Source organism: Lissotriton vulgaris, chromosome 7 (genome assembly GCF_964263255.1).
Source record: "Lissotriton vulgaris chromosome 7, aLisVul1.2, whole genome shotgun sequence".
Lineage (NCBI taxonomy): Eukaryota > Metazoa > Chordata > Amphibia > Caudata > Salamandridae > Lissotriton > Lissotriton vulgaris.
Window position 1 is genome coordinate 1744179754 of NC_141695.1, and position 23556 is coordinate 1744203309.

General features: G+C 45.5%; 1 protein-coding gene across 7 annotated transcripts in view; it reads left to right on the forward strand.

Annotated features, from left to right (window-relative positions):
* ARHGEF1 (Rho guanine nucleotide exchange factor 1) overlaps positions 1–23556 on the forward strand; it is a 520185-nt gene that overhangs the window by 421016 nt on the left and 75613 nt on the right. For all 7 annotated transcript variants that reach the window (XM_086933027.1, XM_086933031.1, XM_086933029.1 and 4 more), the window contains 5 exons: positions 174–317; positions 10322–10404; positions 11496–11621; positions 12494–12608; positions 14506–14606. In XM_086933027.1, the coding sequence (XP_086789153.1) occupies positions 174–317; positions 10322–10404; positions 11496–11621; positions 12494–12608; positions 14506–14606 (569 nt within the window). The remainder of the gene's footprint in view (positions 1–173; positions 318–10321; positions 10405–11495; positions 11622–12493; positions 12609–14505; positions 14607–23556) is intronic.

Genomic DNA, 23556 nt, shown 5'->3' on the forward strand with positions numbered 1-23556 from the left:
TTAGCATTTTTAATTGGTATCTATAAACATTTATATAGATTCACTGGCAATGATTGTGTACCCTGTTGGAATTCTAAGCATACTTTTCTGTGACATGCCGTGTTCACCTGCAGCAGGTCCCAGTTTATGCCTCTAATCAGCTTCTCAACCTTCTCTTCTGGCTTCTCTTGCAGAGCTCTTCATCACAGAGCATGCCCATGTGCGTATGCTGAAGGTGCTTCTTGAGGTCTTCTACCAACCCATGCTGAATGTCTGGTTCACGGACACTGAGTTGCCAGCTATCTTCCCTAGCTTGGAGGAACTGATTGAGCTTCATGGTAAGTGTCATTTCTTGGATTGCCTGCCATCGTCTTAACATGCATGACCTTCTTACCTAATGTGTTAGTACAGTATTAGGCCCATTTCTGTCCTACATGATAAGATTCCAGATTTGCCTGACTTGACACAATTCCCCATCTGTCTGACTTGACTCTGTCCCCCATTTTTTTATTTGAAGACTACCAGACATTGCGGCTGTCTGGTTTGCTAAATACACCTTTGGAACATTCAGAAAGCTGACCTAGGAATGCATTCCGCCTTTTGTGTACCATTGGCTTTGTAGTTTGTAATTCACATTTTCTGTCTTTCTATCCTTAAGGCTGCACACCTTGAGTTTGTCCCTCTCTCTGTCCAAACCTTGTTTACTGTATTCTTTCACAAACTTGCTTTCTGTAAACACACCCTTGAATCTTGTTCTTATCTTGTCACATTTGCTGTGCATTCAAAGATGGAGGTCATGTTTCAAGCTTTCTCTTCCAGGGAGCTTGTTGTTTGTTTTTCTTACGCTGACTTCTAAGTGAGAAAATTTGAACAATCCTGCTAAGTACCCATGTAAGAAGAGAGCGTGTTTGATGCTTTTTTCTAGAACACAGCTGTTGGAAAGTGGAGTATTTGAATGACAGATATGCATTTACCACTGGCAAAATGATACCACTAACATAATAAAGGGCTCAGAATAGGTCTTAGAAAATTGTTCTCATGCTCAACCCTCGGTAGCTTAGCTGCGAGCAGGCAGGCTTAACTTCAAAAACAGTTATTTAAAGCATTTAAAAACACCAATTCAGTAAATAATTAAGAGACAAGACACAATAAAAATCCAGCAGCAGTATACAGAAATAGGAAATATTTTTATCTTTAAAATGACACCGAAATGAAAAGAATCCACTGTAGAGAACCATAGTATGATTTAGAAACTGATTGTGCCATTTTTGGACATTTGATTGCCTCTGACAACTACAAAGTCAAAGTTTGAGGCCGACCGTAGACTAAGCGGGAGGGCATGGTTAAGATTTTACCTTCACATTTAAAAATGTTTCTGGAGGATTTCTCTCCAGATGTCGTGCAGCCTCATCCCGCAGGTCGCATTTAGTGAGGAACTCCTTCCTGAAGTTCCTCTTGCAGGTCCATAGTGTCCAAAACACAATCCAAGGATCTGGAATCGCCAAGATGGGCCTTGAACGGTTGGGCCACAATTCCCACAAGGCAATCAAACAGCACCCTTAAATGTCCACTGGATGCATTCCAGGCAGGGGACTCTTGGTGGAGTTGATGCAGGGTTAGCACTGTTAACCTGTAGCTTGCAGGGAGCCCACTCTTTATTCCTCTTGATGTAAGATAGCCCACAGAGCTGTAGTTCTTTATTGTCCAGCATGCACAGTCTTCAGAGCGTAAGGCCTAGTTGGTGCAATTCAAACTTCTCAGCATGGACCCTTCTTCTTTCTTGAGTTTCAAGCAGCAGCTCTAAGAGGCTCTGCCCCTCTCAGATGCTTATTCAGTGTTCTCTAGGTTCAAGCAAAAGGGCACTCCTGTCCAACGAGGTGAAGGGCAACACCCCTGAGCATGACCACTTCCTCCAAAGTGTGGCGAATGGTCTCCCAGAAAGCACTATTTCTCCAAAATTCAATCTGTCAGAATTTTCAGTAGAGAGAGAAGAGCTAACTAAACCAGCCTACAAGTTGGCTTAATCTACATTTGTTTCCTCCCTTTACATCTCGGAATTTCTGCCTTAATCGTGACATCTGGCTGGGTTCAAAGAGGAGGTTGTAAATTAAACTGGTTTCTTCTACCTGTCTCCTTCCATTCTTCTGCCTGCCTCCTTCCATTGAAGAATATTGTTTACGGGCCTTCCCTTGCTCAGGCATTTCAATGTAGCAGAACTCTGCCCTCCCAGAAGAGCTGGCTAACCCCGGGGCAATGTATCACCTCATCAAAGGAGCCTGGCTACTCCATTTAACTCTGACCAATCAGGATAGACCACTGGAAGGCCGACTTTTGGCTTACAGACAAGAAAGTCTTATAAAATATTTTCTGTACAATTAAGGAGAAATGTAACAATACTGTATTGTTGGATTTATGAACACCATTCTAGGAAGTCTTTGAATGGCATTTTTATTATTCTCCTTGCAGGAATTATTAGTTAATAACTTCTTGCCATGTTAACCAATGTGGCAGGGGATTTGCAATGGGAAAAATGACTGCGGCAATTTTTCCTACACAAGGGCTTACAAAAGTATCTTTCATAAGAACCCTGCTTATAACTTCAGAACACCCAGGGGAGACTTTAGGGGTTCTGAATATGTAAAGAAAATATTGCAGATGCTCATTTCACAGTGCTCTTAGCACAAAAGTCGATTTTTTGGAAGTCCTTAATCACAACGTGGTGAGCGAAGTGTGCAATTTTACTTCATATAAGACTCATTTTTATAAGAGTCCTCCTTATAAATGCCTGCCACCACCCCACCCCTAGGATACCTAGGGAAGACCCTGGGGGTACCTAATATGCCCAAACATTGTAGTTTATCAATGTTTAAGTGCCCCAAGCACCAAAGTCTAGTTTGGGCACAATTTACATTATAAAAGCAGTCTTGCAACCTAGGGCTGATTTTAAACTGACCCCAGACTTTGGCAGTGCACACATGCAAGGGCAGAAAGGGCTGGTGGCCTCTAACTTGCTATGCCCTATCCCCTGCCCTAATATCTACTAAAGACTCATAGGGGAGTTCATGCCAATCACAGGGGTACCATAAGCCATACTGTACCCAAGTGTATGTAGGTGTTTTCACTGTATTCTTAGTGTCTCTCTCAGCATGGTACTGGCCCTAGACCTGGCTAGGCAGAGCCCAGGGTCAGTCAGTCAGTCAGTTACTATCAGTAATAGTCAGCAAAATAGTTGGAGGGAGCCCATGGTACAGGATGACATTGCAACAACAACAAAGATTAACTGTGCTCATGATTCAGACTATATCAGAACTAGTACAAAATTAGCACATTTTTTCTGTACTTCTGAATTGTGGTGGAAACAAATATTAGAATCCGATCAAAACATATCAGTGCACTAGACATTTGCACATATCGTTTGTGTGCGGTAAAACCATATTTCAGTGCACATTCAGTGGTCATTTCAATTGAAAATGTGTTATCTGTAATGGCATTGTGCTAGCACACCATGCATACTCCTCACTATGCCACTCCACTTCTTTCCATTGTATGCCACGCCAAACCCCGACACTTTGCTCTATGACATAGCACTCCACTATGTCCCTCCACTCTAAGACAATCTACAACACTCCACACCAATTGATTCCATGCTACTCCAATCTATGCCACTCACTTCACTCCACACCACTTACCCCACTCCAATCTATGCCACTCCAGTCTACACCACACAACTCCAATCTATCCCACTCCCCACCAATGTACCCCACTCGACTTTATTTCAGGCTACCGCAATCTTTCCTCTCCAATTTAACCCACTCCAATCTACCCCACCCCAGTCTACCCACTCTGACCAATGTACCCCTCTCCACCACACCTCTAAGATCTATCCCACTCCAATCTACCCACCCCACTCCAATGTACTCCAATCCACCCTCTCCAATGTACACCAATCCAACTTATCTCATTCCAATTTACCCCACTCCATTCCAGTTGATCTCACTCCATTTCAAACTATATTGCAATCCATCCAACTTCTCTCCACTATAACCTACCCCTCTCCTCTCCATTCTACCACTCTCCAGTCTACCACAATGTACCACACTCCAGTCCACCCAAACTACTCCACTCCACACTTCCCCACTCCACCACACTCTACTCTCCCCAAATCTAACCCACTCCACTTCACTCCTGTCTACCACACTCCACTCAAGTATATCCCACTCCACTTGTAAGTAAGTAGGGGTTTTATATAGCGCTCGATTGCAGAGGCGTCTTGGCGCTGGAGAAAAACACCACGCAAACATCCCCCAGCAGAGGATATTTTAGAGGTGGATACAGAGGAAATAACATCAAGGGCTGAGGCCGAGGTAACAACAATCGTGCCTCCCCCACTAATAAACAGTGACTTCCCCCCACTCCCTCTAGACCCTTTCACTCTGGTCGGAGGGAGACTCTCACAGTTCCTACCTGTCTTGAATTTCATCACAACAGACAACACAAACTCTCCTTAATGAAGTGATTGCAATAAGAAAGGCAAACTTCGATGAAAACGACTGGGTAAGACAAATTATACATTAGGGTTACTGCCTGGAACTTACAGCAACCCCACCCCCTATACCACCCAAACAGCGTCCAATGTCCACGGACCACCTCACGCTCTTAAAACGAGGTACTCTCACTGCCTCAAAATCAGGCAATAGAACTAGTTCCAATACAACATCAAGGAACAGGGGTTTACTCGCTTTATTTCCTAATCCCCAGAAATGACAGGACTCTAAGGCAATACTCGACCACAGACCCCTCAATCTCTATATACAGTCAGATCATGTTCATATCATCACCCTCCAACAGGCCCTTTCACTACTTCAACAAGGCGACTTCCTTGCCACACTAGATCTCAAGGACGCCTACTTCCACATTCCCATACACCCTGCCCACTGGGAGAATCTAAGGTTCATAGTGGATGGGCAACACTGTCCGTTCAAAGTCCTTCCATTCATGGTAACCACCGCACCCAGAGTGTTCACAAATTGCCTTGCGGTAGTAGCAGCAGATTTAAGAAGACAACAGATCCATGTCTTTTCATATCTCGGCAACTGGTTAATAAAAGCCAAATCATACAACCAGTGTGTTCATCACACTCATCAAACCATCCAGCTGCTTCACAACTTGGGATTCACAGTAAACTACTGCAAGTCAAATCTTCAGCCCTCCCACATACATCAGTATCTAGGGGCTACACTGGACACTTCCAGAGCTCTGGCATATCCCAATCCAGCCAAGATAGCCAGTATGCAAACACTAATAAGCAGATTTCAACCACCGCATTCCCTCCCAGCAAGGGTATTCATGCAGCTCATAGGAATGATGGCCTCTTGCATCTTTATCGTTCCTCATGCAAGACTTCAGATGCGCCCCTTACAAGAATGCCTAGCACGTCAGTGGAACCAGACTCAAGGACAACTTACAGATCTGGTGTTGGTGGACAGCCGCACACATCGCTCTCTGCAGTGGTGGAACATAAAAAGCCTGTCCAAAGGACGGCCGTTCCTAGAGCCAGTTCCACAGATAGTACTAACAGCAGATCCGTCACTCACCGGCTAGGGAGCCCATCTCCTAAACCACACAATTCAAAGAAAATGGACCACTCAACAAAAAGTGTTCCAGATCAATCACCTAGAATTCATTCCAAGTACATCTACAGCACAAACTGTCCTAGTCCGGACGGACAACATGACAGCCATGTATTACATTCAGAAACAAGGAGGCACAGATTCTTTGCAGCTGTCCCAGCTCGCACAAAACATTTGGAGATGGGCCATTCCACAAAACATATACCTTCTGGCAGAACATTTTCCAGGAGTTCACAATCAGATTGTGGATCTGCTAAGTCGATAGACACAGCAGATCCACAAATGGGAACTACATCCCCAAGTTCTTCAACCATTGTTCTAAATGTGGGGTCAATCAGACATAGATCTGTTTGCCACACATGCAAATGCAAAATGCCCAACCTTCGCCGCCAGGTTTCCACACTCGTTGTCCAAAGGCAATGCGATATGGATGAACTGGTCAGGCAGATTTGCGTACACTTTTCCGCCACTCCCACTGATTCCCCTAGTAGTACGCAAGCTCAGACAACAGTCTCTCAAAATGATCCTGGTGGCTCCCACATGGGCACGCCAACCGTGGTTCACAACACTACTGGAAATCTCAGTAGTTCCACACCAAAAAGTATGCCTCTCCCCAACATTGCTAACGCAGAACCATGGAGAGATAAGGCACCCCGATCCAGGTCAACTGAATCTAGCGATCTGGCTCCTGAAGTCCTAGAGTTCGGTTATCTTAACCTTCCGCCGGACTGCATGAACATCATTAAAGAAGCCAGACGCCCTACTACTTGAGCTTGCTATGCAGCTAAATGGAAAAGATGTGTCATCTACTGAAATAACAAGAACACTGCTCTGCTGGATGCTTCAATCCAGGACATCATTTGCAATTTGTTACACTTACAAAGATGTAATCTAGCATATTCATCCATACGGTTACATCTAGCCGCACTTGCAGCTTATTTACAAAACAGACAACACTTGTCATTATTTACAGTACCTGCAATTAAGGCCTTTATGGAGAGACTTAAAAGAATAATTCCTCCCAGACTACCACCCTCGCCAGTGTGGAATTTAAACATTGTTCTTACCAGGCTCATGGGTACCCCATTTGAACCTCTACATAAATGTGAGCTTCAGTTCCTCACATGGAAAGTAGCTTTCCTTGTTGTAATTACCTCTTAGAAGGGTAAGTGAGATCCAGGTTTTAACTTTACAAGAACCATTTTTACAAATAAATCCTAATAAAGTGGTTCTCGGAACAAATCCAAAATTCCTTCCCAAAGTCATCTCTGCTTTTCATCTTAACCAATCAGTTGAGTTACCGGTGTGTTTTTTCCAAACCCAGACAGAAAGAGCTCTTCACACACTAGATGTTATAAGAGCCCAGCTTTATTACATTGACAGAACTAAGCCTTTTCGAAAGACAAAACAACTTTTTGTAGCCTTCTCCCCAGCTCATAAAGGCAACCCCATCTTCAAAGCTGGGATCGCAAGGTGGTTAGTAAAATGCATTCACATATGCCAGAGGTGAGGGCACGGGTGCATGAGACCTGTGCCCCTACAGTACCCAGGGCCGTTCCTGGGCCCTGTAAGTGCAGTGATGCCATTAAGAGTGTATGGTTCTGGGAGGTTGTCATTACGAACTCCACAGCACCATAATGGCTACACTGAAGACTGAGAAGTTTGGTATCAAACTTCTCATCACATTAAACCCACACTGATGCCAGTGTGGTATTTAATGTGAAATGCAATACAGAAGGCATCTTAGAGATGCCCCCTGAAACCTAACTTACAATCCACGTCTTGTCTGAGAGGCTGCCTAGGCTGCCACAAAGCAGACATGTTGTTGGACCCCTGGGTGGAGAGCCCCCTCCGCTCTCCTGGGCCTGCAACAATGCACATCCTGGGCGAGGTGCTAGATCTCCTCCCCCAGGATGGGCAAGGGGAAGCTTCAAAGGCATGCCACCTTTATGAGCCTCTCCAGACCACTTGCTGTACTCAGCAACTGGCCCCCATCAGTTCTGACCTCCACTCTGGCGGGAAGACTCGCGGGAAACCCTCAGTGAGGAAAGGGGGTGTGCCAGTCTGTGCCAACTCCAACCCTCAGGTGGGAGAGGCGAGGTGAAGCACAACTCCGGGCTCTGGCCATCTTGAAGATGGGGAACCCAGCCCTGTCAGATATAGGCTCCTGCACCCCTCCCACAGGAAAGGAACAGGATAGGGGGTGCACTCACCCCAGGACAGTGACCTATTGGTCCCTGCCCCTGCCCTACCTGTAACGCCCCTAAATTTAGTATTTAGGGGCACCCTGAACCTTCCTTCCTCAGATCCCGATTCGAAAACGAAAGAAGATCAAGAAGAAGAAGACCCGCTGTACAGCTGCTAACAAGAGGATGACACCAACTGACTTGGCCCCAGCCCTACAGGCCTGTTGATCCTTGAACCTGCTCCTGCTAAATCCCGGGGACTCCTAAGGTCAGCAACATTGAACACCCCGGAGGACCTGCCTACCTTGAACCTCTTATAGACTGGGACTCCCATGAGCAGTGGTTCTGCTCAAACAGCAATATCCCTGGTGCCAGCCAGGAACAGCAAATCCAGCACACTCTGCACCCACCTGTGCCTGAGTGGACAACGACCCTGAGGATGTCCCCCCGGCGATTCTGACCTGGAATCCAGTGCCCAAGGACCCGCCTCAACGACCCAGACGACGCCTGCAGTCTCACAGCAAGGGACCCTTCCAACCGCGACCTGCAGAGGGTAAGATTTCCTGACGCCCTGCACCCGGCGCCCCATGGCCCCCTGTGCCCAACTCTTGGGTGCCTACCTGTCCTCCAAGATCCCAGCTTACCTCTCGAAGTGTTGGTCGCTCCTGAAGAATCTCCGTCCCCGGGCATGCAGCCTTTGTTCACTTTCCAAGATCTCCTTTGAATAACATTGAGCGCCCGACGGCTCAAAAGCACCCTGAACCTAGCCGTCCGAGTGCCCCTGGTAGTGCAACCTTGGTCTTAACCTACTTCCCCATTTGCCCTGAGCAAGTGACCAGGAGCCCAGCTCCCACAGCAGTGTGGCCTGCTTGCCAGCAGCCACCAACCAAAGGCCCCCTACCTCTCATTGGATAACATTGGGCCTAAATACCTCTGCACCCGGCAGCCCCTTTGCCGCTGAGGGTGTACCAACTGTACCTACCTGACCCAGGATGGCCCCTGAGTCTATGCCCAGGACCTTAACTCTGCCAGTAGAGTGCTTACCCAAAAGCTGATAACTCACTTTTCTTCCATAGGCTAACATTGACTGGTTTCACTTGGAAATTCTTCTAAGTGTTGAGTTTTGGAACTTTAAAATATTCACCTGAAATCAGCCGAACAACGAATTCCGATTTACTCACCTGTTATCAGGAGAGAACCCAGTGCTTCATCTTTTAGCCAAGCATTGACCTTGAAAAGCAATTCTAACTGTACTTACCAGTAACTTGAATTTTCTTCCTTAGGATTCCATTGTCTGGTTTTCACCAGAAAAGTTTTAAAGTGTTGATTTTCAGAAACTACAAATATTCCTTAAAAATCACCTGTATGACTTAAACTCATTCTTTCAACTGTTTACAGGAGATGCACCAGTGCTGGATCCAGGATCCACCACTGAGTAAGAAAAAGTAACGATAACACTACTTACCTGCTTAGTGAAATTCCTCTCATAGGATAACATTGGTGATTCTATGTGAAAACGTTTCGAAGTTTCAACTTTTAAAATACAATAATATTACTTAAAAATCACTATTGTAACCAAAACGCTTTTACTTCACTGTTTACAGGAAATGTCCCAGGACTGAATCTAGGATCCAGTCCTGTGGTTAGAAAAGTAATCTACAAAGTAACTAATTGCAGTTAACTAGAAATTCCCATTGAGCTTGACCGTCCGGCCCGGGCGGCAGCCCCTCGTCTGGCTGGTAGACCCAGCGGCCGCCCCTCGTCTGGCCGGTAGACCCAGCGGCCGCCCCTCATCTGGCCGGTAGACCCAGCGGCCGCCCCTCGTCTGGCCGGTAGACCCAGCGGCCGCCCCTCGTCTGGCCGGTAGACCCAGCGGCCGCCCCTCGTCTGGCCGGTAAACCCGGCGGCCGCCCCTCGTCTGGCCGGTAGACCCGGCGGCCGCCCCTCGTCTGGCCGGTAGACCCGGCGGCCGCCCCTCGTCTGGCCGGTAGACCCGGCGGCCGCCCCTCGTCTGGCCGGTAGACCCAGCGGCCGCCCCTCGTCTGGCCGGTAGACCCAGCGGCCGCCCCTTGTCCGTCCGCCCACCCCTCGTCTGTCCGGCGCAACAGCCGCTCCTCATCTGTCCGACCTGACAGCCATTTCCCCTCTGTCTTCCAATGTGAAGCCAGTCCCCTCCCTGTCGGCTGTGACGCACATACTCCCACCATCTTCCGTCATGGCTTTGGTTTCCTCTCTCTTCCGATGTGGACACCATTGCTCCGTCTCTACTGCAATTTGATGCCATTGCCCCATCCCAATGTGGTTCCAAAAAGCTTAGCCCCTCCAGCGTGCCTGTTCTCATTCTTTCCGATACCTTTCTTTTATGCTGTTGGAGTTTCTGAAATGAATTGCCACTCTTGCTGGCCTCTTAGAACCTGTTTGTAACTACTGCAACAACCCAGTGTAAATTAACTAGGGTAAAAATGATGGATTTGTGTTACTAGTATCCTTCCTCACACTGTTTTCTCATACTTCTTTTATTCATAGCTTCCTTCCTGGATAAGTTGAAGACACTTCGTCAGGAATGCAACTCTGTGGTGATGGAAATTGGAGGGGCCCTGCTGGATATGGTAAGAATGTCTGGAATGTGTCACTCTGAGCTGAACAAAAACAGAAGTGCTGGAGTGACCTCTGTGTCTGTGGATTTGACGGGTTCTTGGCCAGTCTGTGGTTCTCTGAAATGGTTTGTTGTAAACTTTGCGTTTTCATAAAAAGAAATATGGCCAATTCAGATGTTTGGCAGAAAGTCTGCTAAATCATACAATTTTCTGCTGCTGTGCTTAGATCTACTTTTTATGTGTTTGTGCAATTTTTAAGATCTAAGAGTTGGGAAGTTAAATCCCTCATCCCTCATCCCACAGCTCAATGGTTTCTCCTTGTAAACAGCATTGCGTCTTCCACCGTTATTTTTTTTAAACAATGTTTTGTATTTTTAAGTGTTTAAAGTATTTATAATGTTTGTGCTCTCGGTTTAAAGCGCAATATGGTTGAAATTTTTTTTTATTTTCGCTGAATATGTTTCCTTGAAGATGATGAAATGAGTGGCCTTCATTTCAAACCGATGCAGTATTGCCTTTTTCTTATTGAAGTGTTTAGTAAGTGCAGCTGCTTCATAGAATGTTTAGCATCATCATAAATGTGACATTTTTAATTTGTAATACGTATGTACACTCTTAAATTGTCTGTTCTTTTAATTTACATTCCATTTCTCAAATATTTAGTGAGACATTTTCTATTCCCCATTGATAAGCATAGCTATCGGTTGGCCTCCTAATTGTGGCAAATATCTGGGTTCTCAAGTGACTTAAGTCTATTGTCTGCTAAATGTCCAGACACATCCCATGAAAAGATCTCCTGGAACCTAGGCACCCCTCTGTGCAACTGTGGATTGATAGAAAGCATTCTAACATAAAGAACAAAATACTAAAACATCTTGAACAAGTAAATTTAGGCAATATCAACTGTCGAGAGGGAACATTTTCAACCCTAAACTAGGCGAGAACTGTTATTAAGGAGAGTTGACCTTGCAAAGAGGGCCTTTACAATTCATTGCAAGGTCTGTGTAATTCTTTTATAATTCACTCCTCCTTTTGTGTTTACAGTCTGTGTCCATTATTTGATTTTGTGTTCCACCCTTCACGTCTGTTTCTCCTCGCTGTAGTTCGATGGCACAGAAGGGGCTTGGTTCCAGAAGATCTCCTCGCGTTTCTGCAGCCGTCAGTCATTTGCTCTGGACCAGCTCAAGACAAAGCAGAAAAGGGACTTTCGGTTCAATGAATTCATCCGGGTAAGGTCTATCCTTTAGAGCACTAGCAGTGATGAGTTTAGTGAGAGCACTTTAGTGCAAGTCCATGTGCTTCATTTCAAGAAGTTTGAATCTTTGTAGCATGTCTGCTGGAACAGTGATGACAACATAGGTGGCTCTAAATTTTCTATTCATCCAGTTTTAATTTGTTAAAGATCTTGAGAGTTTTCATTAATTGACCCATTGTATGTGGCAGCTGCTTCAGACCGGGTGCCCCAGCATGAAGTCTCTTATTGACCAGAAAGCTCTATATGTTTTTCAACTATGCGTATTGCAGGACAGACTTCTCTACAAAATCAGTAATATGCAAGTATGTGTGATGGGCTTACTGCATCCATTTCCTGGTGCCGCAGTCTGACCTTGTATGTAGTTGCGCCTCTGGGTAAAAACGTAGACTTAGGGAATATAAAGCCCATTATATCCTATGGGATTTATATTTCGGTGGACGGGATATCGTCACCGTTGTGATGGAGTAACCCGTCCATCGAGAACTAAATCAGGCCCTTATTCTTGTGCTTGCAATGTAAGATTTGTCTTTTCTCTGTGATATTTCCAAATGTATGTTTAATCAAATTGTATTTTCTGTCTAGTTGTGCTATCATGCTTTATTAGTGATCGACACGTCCTTAAAACAATTAAAAAAATATGATATTATTAAATATGATTGATACTGTCCTTTGTGTAGCAGGGGCTAGGCTTTGTTGCAGCCACTAAAAAGAGCAACCCTGAAACTCCACTGGACAAGTTATCTGTAGTAATACCAGTGAGGAGTGTCAGGAGCCTCTGAGGATGTTCTGTTTTACCCTGCATTGACATGGGGCAGTAACTACATGCTATTTTCCCTCCACCTGTAGGAGGCAGAGAGCCATCCCCGGTGCAGGCGACTGCAACTGAAAGATATTATTCCTTTTGAGATGCAACGGTTGACCAAATATCCACTTTTGTTGCAGAACATTTCCAAGTGCACAGGTGAGCAGGGAGGAGCTCTGCGAGCAATTGCATAGCATGTTTTCTGCGATTTGAAGCTGTGTGAGCGGTTATGCAAGTATTAGGGCTCCAGACTTTTACGTGTTTCGGACTTCGTGTTACTGAGAGAAATCATTTATAACTTTCTTTTTCCACAGGAGCTATTGGCAAAATGTACCTTGCTCCGTTGTTGGCATGCTAGAGTACACGTGAAAAACCATTACATTGTTAACTTATAGGAATCTTGTCTAAATTGCCACATAGCTAGAGAAAGCAGAAAGCATTGCCTGGGACAGTGAAATCATCCAATTCTGTGGCGTGACTATTTCTGCATAATTAAGGTTTGGTCACACTTGAGACTTAATCGAACATCTGCTTTATTATTCCAGGTTTTAAAAGTCTAAGGAGGAGTCAACAGTTAATAAAGTAAAGCACCAATTATGTTCATTGCTGTATTCAGCTCTTGCTACTAAGAGATGAAACTTTGCACAGACAGGGTTAATGTATGTTAAAATTACTATATGGTGCAATAATACTGCCTCATAACATGCCAAATTATGCTGCATAATTTGCCTTTTCTTGCAGCAAAATTTAGTCAACCATGTTGCATAATTTAGCCTTCCATTGCTGCATAATTCCAGTGACCCTGACATTTATATTTGCACCTGGCTGTGTTATTTTCTGCAGACACTTAAGAGTAGGGACTCGATGTGGAGTTATCCCTTTCTTTCAATGCTAGAAACCTCAGTTGGCTGGAAATGTGTGCCAGACTCTTAAGAATGGCTGTTCCAAGGTGCCCAGTAGCTGATATTTTTGGCATTCTGCACCTGTTCCCTACTACTGCTAGTAGGTGTTGCTTGGTATTTGATTTTATTGATCTTGGTTGACCCAGTATCTGCCTGTGCTGTTTACATTAGACATCAGATATGTGTTTGTGATTGTATTTGTTGTATGGTACCTGTTGTTGCTTGCATTGATTAACTGGTACATGCTGCTATTTGATTACTGATCCCTGTTGCTTCTATCACTGGAATCTTGGTACCTGCTGCTGTTCGGTGGCCTATAATTGTTGGCACCAAGCACTTCTGGCATTACGAGCTTAATCCCCGCTTCTGAGGTCTTTGACAACCTGTGCATTTGTTGATGACATATGTATGCTATTTATCAGTGCTAGCCTTCAGTACTCCTGCCAGCCCCCGCTAGCATTAAGAACCTGGTCTGTGTAATTAGGTGACAGTAGGGTCTTGGTGTCTACCATTGCTGGGCTTGAGTCCTTTTTGTCTGCAGATACTGGCTTGGGAGTCAGATAAAATAACTGTCTTTGCTGATAGTGGATGCATTGTACCTTACTTTGGGTGTTTGGTGTCTGGCTTGATTGCCTGGCGAGCCTGTCTTGATTGCCTGGGGAGCCTGTCTTGATTGCCTGGGGAGCCTGTCTTGATTGCCTGGCAAGCCGGTCTTTTGCCATTGCTACGCTTGAGGCCTGTTTTCTGTAGATACTGGGTGTGGGAGTTTTGTGGAGTAGCAGGAGTTGCTGTAAGTGGAAGCCTTGTGCCTTCCATTTGGTACTTGATATCTACCAGTGGTGGTATTGGCAGTCTTGTATTTCTTTTGCGGACATGAATGCATATTGCATGCCGTTGCAAGTCGTGACTACTCTTACTTGTTGTTACTGGCTTTGGTAGTCTGGTAAAGTAGTCTGGTAAAGTATCTGACATTGCTGACAGTAGAAGCCTGTTACCTGCGGGTCCTAGCAGTGGGGAGTGCGAGCTGCCATTCCTAGTTGTGCGATCTTTGTGCATGCTGTTGCTGGCTCTAGATGCTTGCTTTCCTTTTTGCTGAAATTCAATAGTCCTGCCTGTTGCATATTTAACTACAATTGCTTTCTTTGAATCTCCAGAAGAAGCAGAGGAGAAGCAAAAGGTTCAGAAGGCTGCAGAGTGCTGCCGCCAGATCCTAAACCACGTCAACCAAGAAGTGCGGGACACCGAAAACCAGCTGGTATGAATGCACGGGTGCTCCTTACCTGTTTCATGTTGGTGTTTCAGTAGTGCATGGGGCAGGTTGAGAGAGTTGTGGGTTTGTATTTATTTTTGTACAGTTGGCCAACTCAGTCAATCAAACTGCAGTGATACTTATCTGTGCCAAACTCTTTGGTACCTCTATTGTCTAAGCACCGCATGTGTGTGTGTGTGTGTTTTGCAGGTTTGTATCTGTATGTTATCTATGTTTGCGCATGGTAAGAAGGTGTGGCGTGGCTCAGTAGTGATGTCTTGACTATGTCTGATCATGATGTGAGGGCATTCTGGGCCATGATCTAAGTACTTGTGCCTGAGCATGGAACAAGGGGATTGTTTGGGTCATGCTTGACGTGCAGTCTGTGTGGGTCTGTACAGGTGAGTATTCTGTGTTGATATAAGGGTGCGCATTGTAAGCAGTGTTCTGCAGAGTTTGTGTGCGTGACAGGAGGTGATGTCTGTACCTTTGTGTGGTTTGTGTGTTGGCATGTTGTGATCGTGAGGGTGTTGCCCTGCTGTCTGTTAGGATATATTGGTATTGCGGGTTGGTATTGATGTGCTGTCTATGTGGGTCATTACCACTGAGCTTGTATGAGGAACCTGTGCGTTAGCAATGTTCTGAATAATTTATCTCCTTGCCACGATGTGATGCATCTCTTTACATGGCTCGTTATCAGTGAGTTACAAGCTTGTTACTTGTTGCTCTGCAGATAGATGGAGGCATGCTATAAGGGTGTTGTGGGCCAATGTACACTCTCTATCTTTGAGCACCATGGCACTATGTCTTCTTTATGGGCATAGTGTGAGTGGTGGGTATAGGGCTGCCTGTGCTTCATCCTCTAGAGCACTGCTGGCTCAAGCGCACAGTAGTTTTGTGTTTGTGTGCAGTGCAGTACTGTGCAAGAGCGAGGGTATTGCTAGGATATATTCTGGATCGTTCTGTGTGGATTACAAGATGGTGAGAGCTGTGCTTCCTTATCTGCGCAGTCATACCTGGTGAATAGGTTGGGTGCTGTGTGTCTATGGAGTTGAAGCATTGCAGAGTGGCTGGTAGTGTGGGTTTGTATTTATGAAATGATTTAGTGTATTTACTGCAGTGCTCTTCAGAGATTACACGTATTCTGTGCTTATCCCTGCAATTTCTCAGATATTTAGAAGTGAATAGACTGAACGACTTTGAGCCCCATGGGTACCCAGGGCATTGTGACTAGAGAATACCCCTAAGGGCTGCAGCACTTATTGTGCCAACCTTAGGGGTCCTGTACCATGACACACACCCACTGCCCTTGCAGGCTGAGTGTCCTGGTACAGAACTAAACAAAGAGTCGACATGGCGCACATCCCTGTGTGCCATGCCCACAAACCCACTGCCCTGGCATACATCAGTCACCCCTCTAGCTGGGTGCCCTATGCCAGAGGTGTGGGCACAGGTGCACAAGCCCTGTGCCCCTACAGTACCCTCGGCCATTCCTGGGCACTGTAAGTGCAGTGAGACCATTAAGAGTATATGGTACTGGGAAGTTGTCATTATGAACTCCACAGCGCCATAATGGCCACACTGAAGACTGACAAGTTTGATATCAAACTTCTCAGCACATTAAACCCACACTGATGCCAATGTGGGATTTAATGTAAAATGCACTACAGAGGGCATCTTAGAGATGCCCCCTGAAACCTAATTTACAATCCACGTCTTGTCTGAGGCTGGCACGGCTGCCACACAGCTGACATGTTGTTGGACCCCTGGGTGGAGAGCCCCCGCTCTCCTGGGCCTGCAACAATGCACATCCTGGGCGAGGTGCTAGGTCTCCTCCCACAGGATGGGCAAGGGGAAGCTTCAAAGGCATGCCACCTTTATGAGCCTCTCCAGACCACTTGCTGTACTCAGCAACTGGTCCCCCCCAGTTCTTACCCCCACTCTGGCGGGAAACCCTACGTCAGGAAAGTGGGTGTGCCAGCCTGTGCTAACTCCACACCTCAGGTGGAGGAGGCGAGGTGAAGCACGACTCCGGGCTACCGCCATCTTGAGGATGGGGAGCCCTACCCACTCAAAGTTAGGCTCCTGCCCCCTCCCACTGGAGAGGAGCAGGTTAGGGGTATACCCACCCCAGGACAGGGACCTATTGGTCCCTGCCCTCACCCTACCTGTAACGCCCCTAAATGTAGTATTTAGGGGCACCCTGAACCTTCCTTCCTCATATCCCGATTTCGAAACAAGAAAGAAGACCAAGATGAAGAAGACCTGCCGTGCAGCTGCTAACAAAAGGACAACACCAACTGACTTGGCCCCAGCCCTACAGGCCTGTTGATCCTTAAACCTGCTCCTGCTAAATCCTATTCAGAAAAGGGGGTGGTGATGAACAGAGTGTCTGAATTAAGCAGACCACTCTTACCCAGTCCAAAGATCAGGGCTTGATCCATCACCGTTATTTATCTCACTGCATCATCCCAGCTCAGAACCTGGCTATATGCAAATCAGTCTGTCCCAGGCCCAGTGCATCATGGGAACAGGGCAGACTAAACTACCAAGCCAATTCTTCACCAGAAAGGAGACAAGCTACCGGGGACTGGTTTCTGGCATTTCAGCCTTCTTCGGCCCGGCTTGCTTGAATCCTGATGGTGCAGTGAGAAAGGGACTCATGTCTGAGTATACCCTGCCACACCTATAGTGGCCAAAAACGATTCAGAAAAGGGGGTGGTGATGAACAGAGTGTCTGAATTAAGCAGACCACTCTTACCCAGTCCAAAGATCAGGGCTTGATCCATCACCGTTATTTATCTCACTGCATCATCCCAGCTCAGAACCTGGCTATATGCAAATCAGTCTGTCCCTGGCCCAGTGCATCATGGGAACAGGGCAGACTAAACTACCAAGCCAATTCTTCACCAGAAAGGAGACAAGCTACCGGGGCTAAATCCTGGCGCCTGCTGTGGACAGCAACCTCAAGAACCCCAGAGGACTTGCCTGCCTTGACCCTCTTAGAGACTGGGACACCCACGAGCAGTGCCTCTGCTCCACCAGCAATAGCCCTGGTGCCAGCCAGGAACCGCGAACCCAGCCCACTCTGCACCCGCCAAGCCTGGTCTGTGCCCAAGTAGACAAAGACCCTGAGGACGTCCCCCCGGCCATTCTGAGCTGGAATCAAGTGCCCAAGGACCCTCTTCGATGACCCAGACGACGTCTGCAGACTCAGAACCAGGGACCCCTCCTACCGCGACCAGCATAGGGTAAGATTTCCTGACATCCAAAGACACCCCTGCACCCGGCGCCCTGTGCCAAACTCCGGGGTGCCTACCTTCCCTCCAAGATCCCAACGTACCCCTTGAAGGGTTGGTCGCTCCAGAAGATCCACCGTCCCCGGGCCTGCAGCCTTTGTTCCCTTTTCAAGATCTCCATTGAATAACACTGAGCGCCCGACGGCTCAAAAGCACCCTGCACCCAGTCGCCCAAGTGCCCCTGGCTGTGCAACCTGTATCCTATCCTACTTCCCCATTTGCCCTGAGCAAGTGACCAGGAGCCCAGCTCCACAGCTGCTTGGCCTGCTAGCCAGCAGCCACCAACCGAAGTCTCCCTGCCTCTCATTGGATAACATTAGGCCTAACTACCTCTGCACCCGGCTGCCCCTGTGCAGCTGAGGGTGTACCAACTGTAGAAACAAACGGGAGTTACCTGGTCAGATAGCTTGCCTACGTGTTGTGTCATGCCCGAAAAACCACTAAACCAACCTGTCCTCACAGTGATACTACTGAGTTCAAAAAATTCCCATCAGCCCACCATTATTGGCAGAGTGGAGTGCAGTGCTCGTGCAAAAGGAAACAAAATGTGAGTAAAATTGGCTCCTAAGACAAAAAATATGTTTATTAAGTATTGTCCAGAGTCGAGAGTAAAAACAACGCCTTATAGTCTTAAAGAATAACTACATCATGGCGTAGTGCGAGCACTGCACTCCATCGGTCCTACCTCTGAAATACTGTGGTTCAGAACAATACCTTCCAGAACCTATCTCCGCATCATCATCAGGTGCATTGGGAGAGACTCAGGTTCATGGTTTACATCCCACATGACGACACTCCGCCAATAATGGTGGGCTGATGGGAATTTTTTGAACCCAGTAGTATCACTGTGAGGACAGTTTGGTTTAGTGGTTTTTCGGGCATGACACAACACGTAGGCAAGCTATCTGACCAGGTAACTCCCGTTTGTTTCTCAGGTTGATAAAGGGGTTTGAGCTACCGTGGTCGTTAAACTTTCCCCTTTGACCCCCCCACCTCCTTTTTCTGGTGTACCAACTGTACCTACCTGACCCTGGGAGACCCCTGGGTCTATGCCCAGAACCTTATGATGCCAGTTGAGTACTTCCCTAAAAGCCGATAACTCACTTTTCTTCCATAGGCTAACATTGACTGGTTTCACTTGGAAATTCTTCCAAGTGTGTAGTTTTGGAACTTTAAAATATTCACCTAAAATCAGCCGAACTACGAATTTCGATTTACTCACCTGCTATCAGGAGAGACCTTAGTGCTGCACCTTTTAACCCAGCACAAACCCTGAAAAGGAATTTTTACCGTACTTACCAGTAACCTGAATTGTATTCTATTGGGAATCATTGACCGTTTTTCTGTGAAATTTCTTCTAAGTGTCGATTTTTGCAAGCTACAAATATTCTTTAAAAATCGTACCAACTACCGAAACGTAATTACTTACCTGTCTTAGATAGAAGTCCCAGTGCTGAACCTAGAAGTCCAATACTGGATTACAAAAGTAACGTGAACATACTTTACCTGCAAATTGAATTTCCTTCCATAGGATAACATTCGTAGTTGCAGGTGAAAAAGTTTGTCAACTTTAAAAATACAATAATATTACTTAAAAATCACTACTGTTACCAAAACGCTTTTACTTAACTGTTTACAGGACCTGTCCCAGGACTGAATCTAGGATCCAGTCTTGTGGTTAGAAAAGTAATCTACAAAGTAATTAATTGCATTTAACTGATAATTCTCATTGAGCTCAATGTTGCATTGTGTTTAAAATTGTGTTGCTATTGAGCCGCACCCTGTGAAATCGAAACCGAAAGTGAAGACACCGGTCTCGACGCAAGTGAAAGCACTGGTGCTCCCATCGAAACCAAAAGTACGTATTGCTTTGGTCGGATCAAAGACCTCAGACCTATCGGCACCGACGAAGCAAAAGGCCGTTGTGGATCCGAAGAAACAGCTCAAGGGCGTCGAGACGAAGTCTGGCACATCGAAAACAAAGGTCAAGGCAGTTGAGCCGAGCAAATCGGCGCCGAAGACGGTCGACACCGACCGAGGGCTCGGTGATCCAAAGGTTCTCGAGACTCCGCGTCGACAAGACAAGGCCAAGAGCGGCCCAACCCACGAGTCCACGCCTAGTGGTGCCTCGAAGGATTCCGTCGACTCGACGCAGCCGTCTGCCGCTTTCTCAAAGCAAGTGGCGGACTCCCTGAAGCGCATCAAGGACAAGGCCTCAGGTGTCGGGCCAAAAGATCCTCCACCTTCGAAGCCTGTCGATAAACATCAGAAAGCGTCGACGCCCATTCACTTCACGTTGCTGCCGAAAGTGGCGCCAAAGGCTTTCACCCCTTGGATGGTCACCACGTGCCTGAGAAGGTGTCCTCGGTGCCGAAGTCGACGACGGTGGTCCCGGCCTTAAAGCATCGACCATCTTCGTTGGCAGAACAGCAAGAACATTTTATCGATGCAGAAACAGGCAGACTTTCCCTTCATAAGCGGAAAATTGCCCCGGAACAGCCAATGGAGTCCTATAAAATTCCACTGAAGAGAAAGAAGGATTCCACTTCAACTCCTGTTCTTGTGGAACCAATTTCTCCACATGGCCATGATGTCTCACCCACTTATTCAGATGTGGACGCTGGGGAAGGTGATGATGATGATGATGAGTACAGCTATCCTGTCTACACTGAGCCAGATGATACCAATGAACCCTGGGCAGCTGGTGCTGACCCAGGTGATCGTCACTCTACCCCAGACACTCAAATGTATGCTGTGAAAACGGTGTACAGACAAAATATCGACTCCAAAATATCGACTGGACATAATATCGAGTTTTAAATATAGACTGGACATAATATCGACTGGACATAATATCGACTACAAAAATATCGTTTTTCAGGTAAGTGAAGTAATATCGACTGTATAAAATATAGATAGCAAAAATATCGAATTTTTAATAATATATAATATTTTATAGTGTATTTTTATGTAATAATATGTGTGAATAGTGTGTATTAATGTTATAAAATATTTTATTAAATGAATTTTGTTTTTATAATAATTGCGTAATGTAATTCTGTTGCGGGTTGTGGGTTTATAGGGGAATAGGGTGGGAAGTAATTTAATAATAATTAATTAATTAATATATGTTTGTTAATATTTTTAATTAATAATTAATTGATAATTAATTAATATTAATTAGTTAATTAATTAATATAATTTTGAACATATTTTGTATTAGTAATTAATTGTTAATTAATTATTTGTAATTAGTTAATTACATTAATTAGAGTAAATTTTTAATATATTTAATTTTGTGTTATTTTTAAGTAATTAATTTGGAAAAAATAATATTAATTATTAAAATAATTACAGCTAATGTTCTAATATATTTACTTTATTGTTATTGTTAATTAATAATTAATTGGTAATTAAATAATATTGATACATTTTGTGTAAAGGAGCATTTTTAGGGTTCAGGGTCAGCTTTCAGTTTTAGGGTAAAGGGGTATTTTTGGGGTTCAGGGTCAGTTTTCAGTTTTAGGGTAAAGGGGTATTTTTGGGGTTCAGGGTCAGTTTTCAGTTTTTGGGTAAAGGGGCATTTTTAGGGTTCAGGGTCAGTTTTCAGTTCATGGGTAAAGGGGTATTTTTAGGGTTCAGGGTCAGTTTTCAGTTCATGGGTAAAGGGGCATTTTTAGGGTTCAGGGTCAGTTTTCAGTTCTTGGGTAAAGGGGTATTTTTAGGGTTCAGGGTCAGTTTTCAGTTTTTGGGTAAAGGGGCATTTTTAGGGTTCAGGGTCAGTTTTGGGTTTTTGGGTAAAGGGTTATTTTTAGGGTTCAGGGTCAGTTTGGGGTTTTTGGGTAAAGGGGTATTTTTAGGGTTCAGGGTCAACTAATAAGATTGTAAAAAATTATTTTTATTATTTTCATTTATTATTTAATTATTATAATTTAATTTAAGTAGTTTTAAGTATATTTTAGTAATTTAAATTTAATATTAATTTAATTTAACACTGTTTTTAATAAAGTCGATATTTTTTACATCTATATTATTGTTAACGATATTTTGTACTCGATATTTTTGTACTTACCTGTTTGTAGATACAAACTCGATATTTTGACTGTCGATATTTTGTCCACGATATTCTGGCAAGTCGATATTGTGTCCGTCGATATTATTTCAGTGATCCTGTGAAAACGTCGCCTACAGAGGATTCAGCAGCGTTTAATGCCCTCATTGAAAGGGCAGCTAAAAATCATGACGTCCAGCTCCATGCTGACCCCATTGAAGTGGACTTTCTTTTTGACACCTTTTCCGTCTCATAGAGGACTGTCAAGACTCTGCCTATGTTGAAGGGTGTCTTGAAGCATGCTGGGGAGATCTTTAAAGAGCCTACGAGAGCCAGAGTGATAAACCCTAGAATTGAGAAAAAGTATAAACCGGCACCTAGTGACCCTACTTACATCAAGGGACAGTTGCCTTTGGACTCTCTTGTTGTTTCTAATGCCCGGAAGAGGGCTAATTCACAAACAACGGGTGATGCTCCTCCCCCAGATAAAGAATCTAAGGTGTTTGAGGCATCAGGGAAAAGGGTGGCAGCTCAAGCGGCCAATATCTGGCGCATTTCAAATACACAACCGCTTCTAGCAAGGTATGACAGGGCACACTATGACACACTGGAGACCCTGTTGCAGCACCTGCCAGACGAATACAAAGAGGCAGCTGAGATGCTCATCCAAGAGGGGACGATTCAGAAAAGGGGGTGGTGATGGACAGAGTCTCTGAATTAAGCAGAACACTCCTACCCAGTCAACAGATCAGGGCTTGATCCATCACCGTTTTTTAGCTCACTGCACCATCCCAGCTCAGAACCTGGCTACATGCAAATTAGTCCGTCCCTGGCCCAGTGCATCATGGGAACAGGGCAGACCAAACTACCAAGCCAATTATTTTACTGGAAAGGAAACAAGCTTCCGGGGACCGGTTTCTGGCATTACAGCCGTCTTCGGCCCGGCTTGCTTGAATACTGATGGTGCATTGAGCAGGGACTCACATCTGAGCATACCCATCCACGCTTATGGTGGACAAAACGATTCAGAAAAGGGGGTGGTGATGGACAGAGTCTCTGAATTAAGCAGAACACTCCTACCCAGTCAACAGATCAGGGCTTGATCCATCACCGTTTTTTAGCTCACTGCACCATCCCAGCTCAGAACCTGGCTACATGCAAATTAGTCCGTCCCTGGCCCAGTGCATCATGGGAACAGGGCAGACCAAACTAGCAAGCCAATTCTTTTACTGGAAAGGAAACAAGCTTCCGGGGACCGGTTTCTGGCATTACAGCTGTCTTCGGCCCGGTTTGCTTGAATCCTGATGGTGCAGTGAGCAAGGGACTCACATCTGAGCATACCCTTCCACGCTCTGTCCATCACCACCCCCTTTTCTGAATCGTCCAAGAGGGGAAGCTGATATCCAATGCTTCTATTAAATGTGCACTGGACGCGGCTGACACCGCGGCCAGAGCTATCAACACTAGTGTCATGCTGAGACGACATGCCTGGCTCAGAATCTCAGGATTTAAGCCAGAGATACAGACCACCATTCTTAATCAGACAGTAAACCCTGATCATCTATTTGGCCCAGAGGTGGACACCACCTTGGAGAAGATAAAAAAG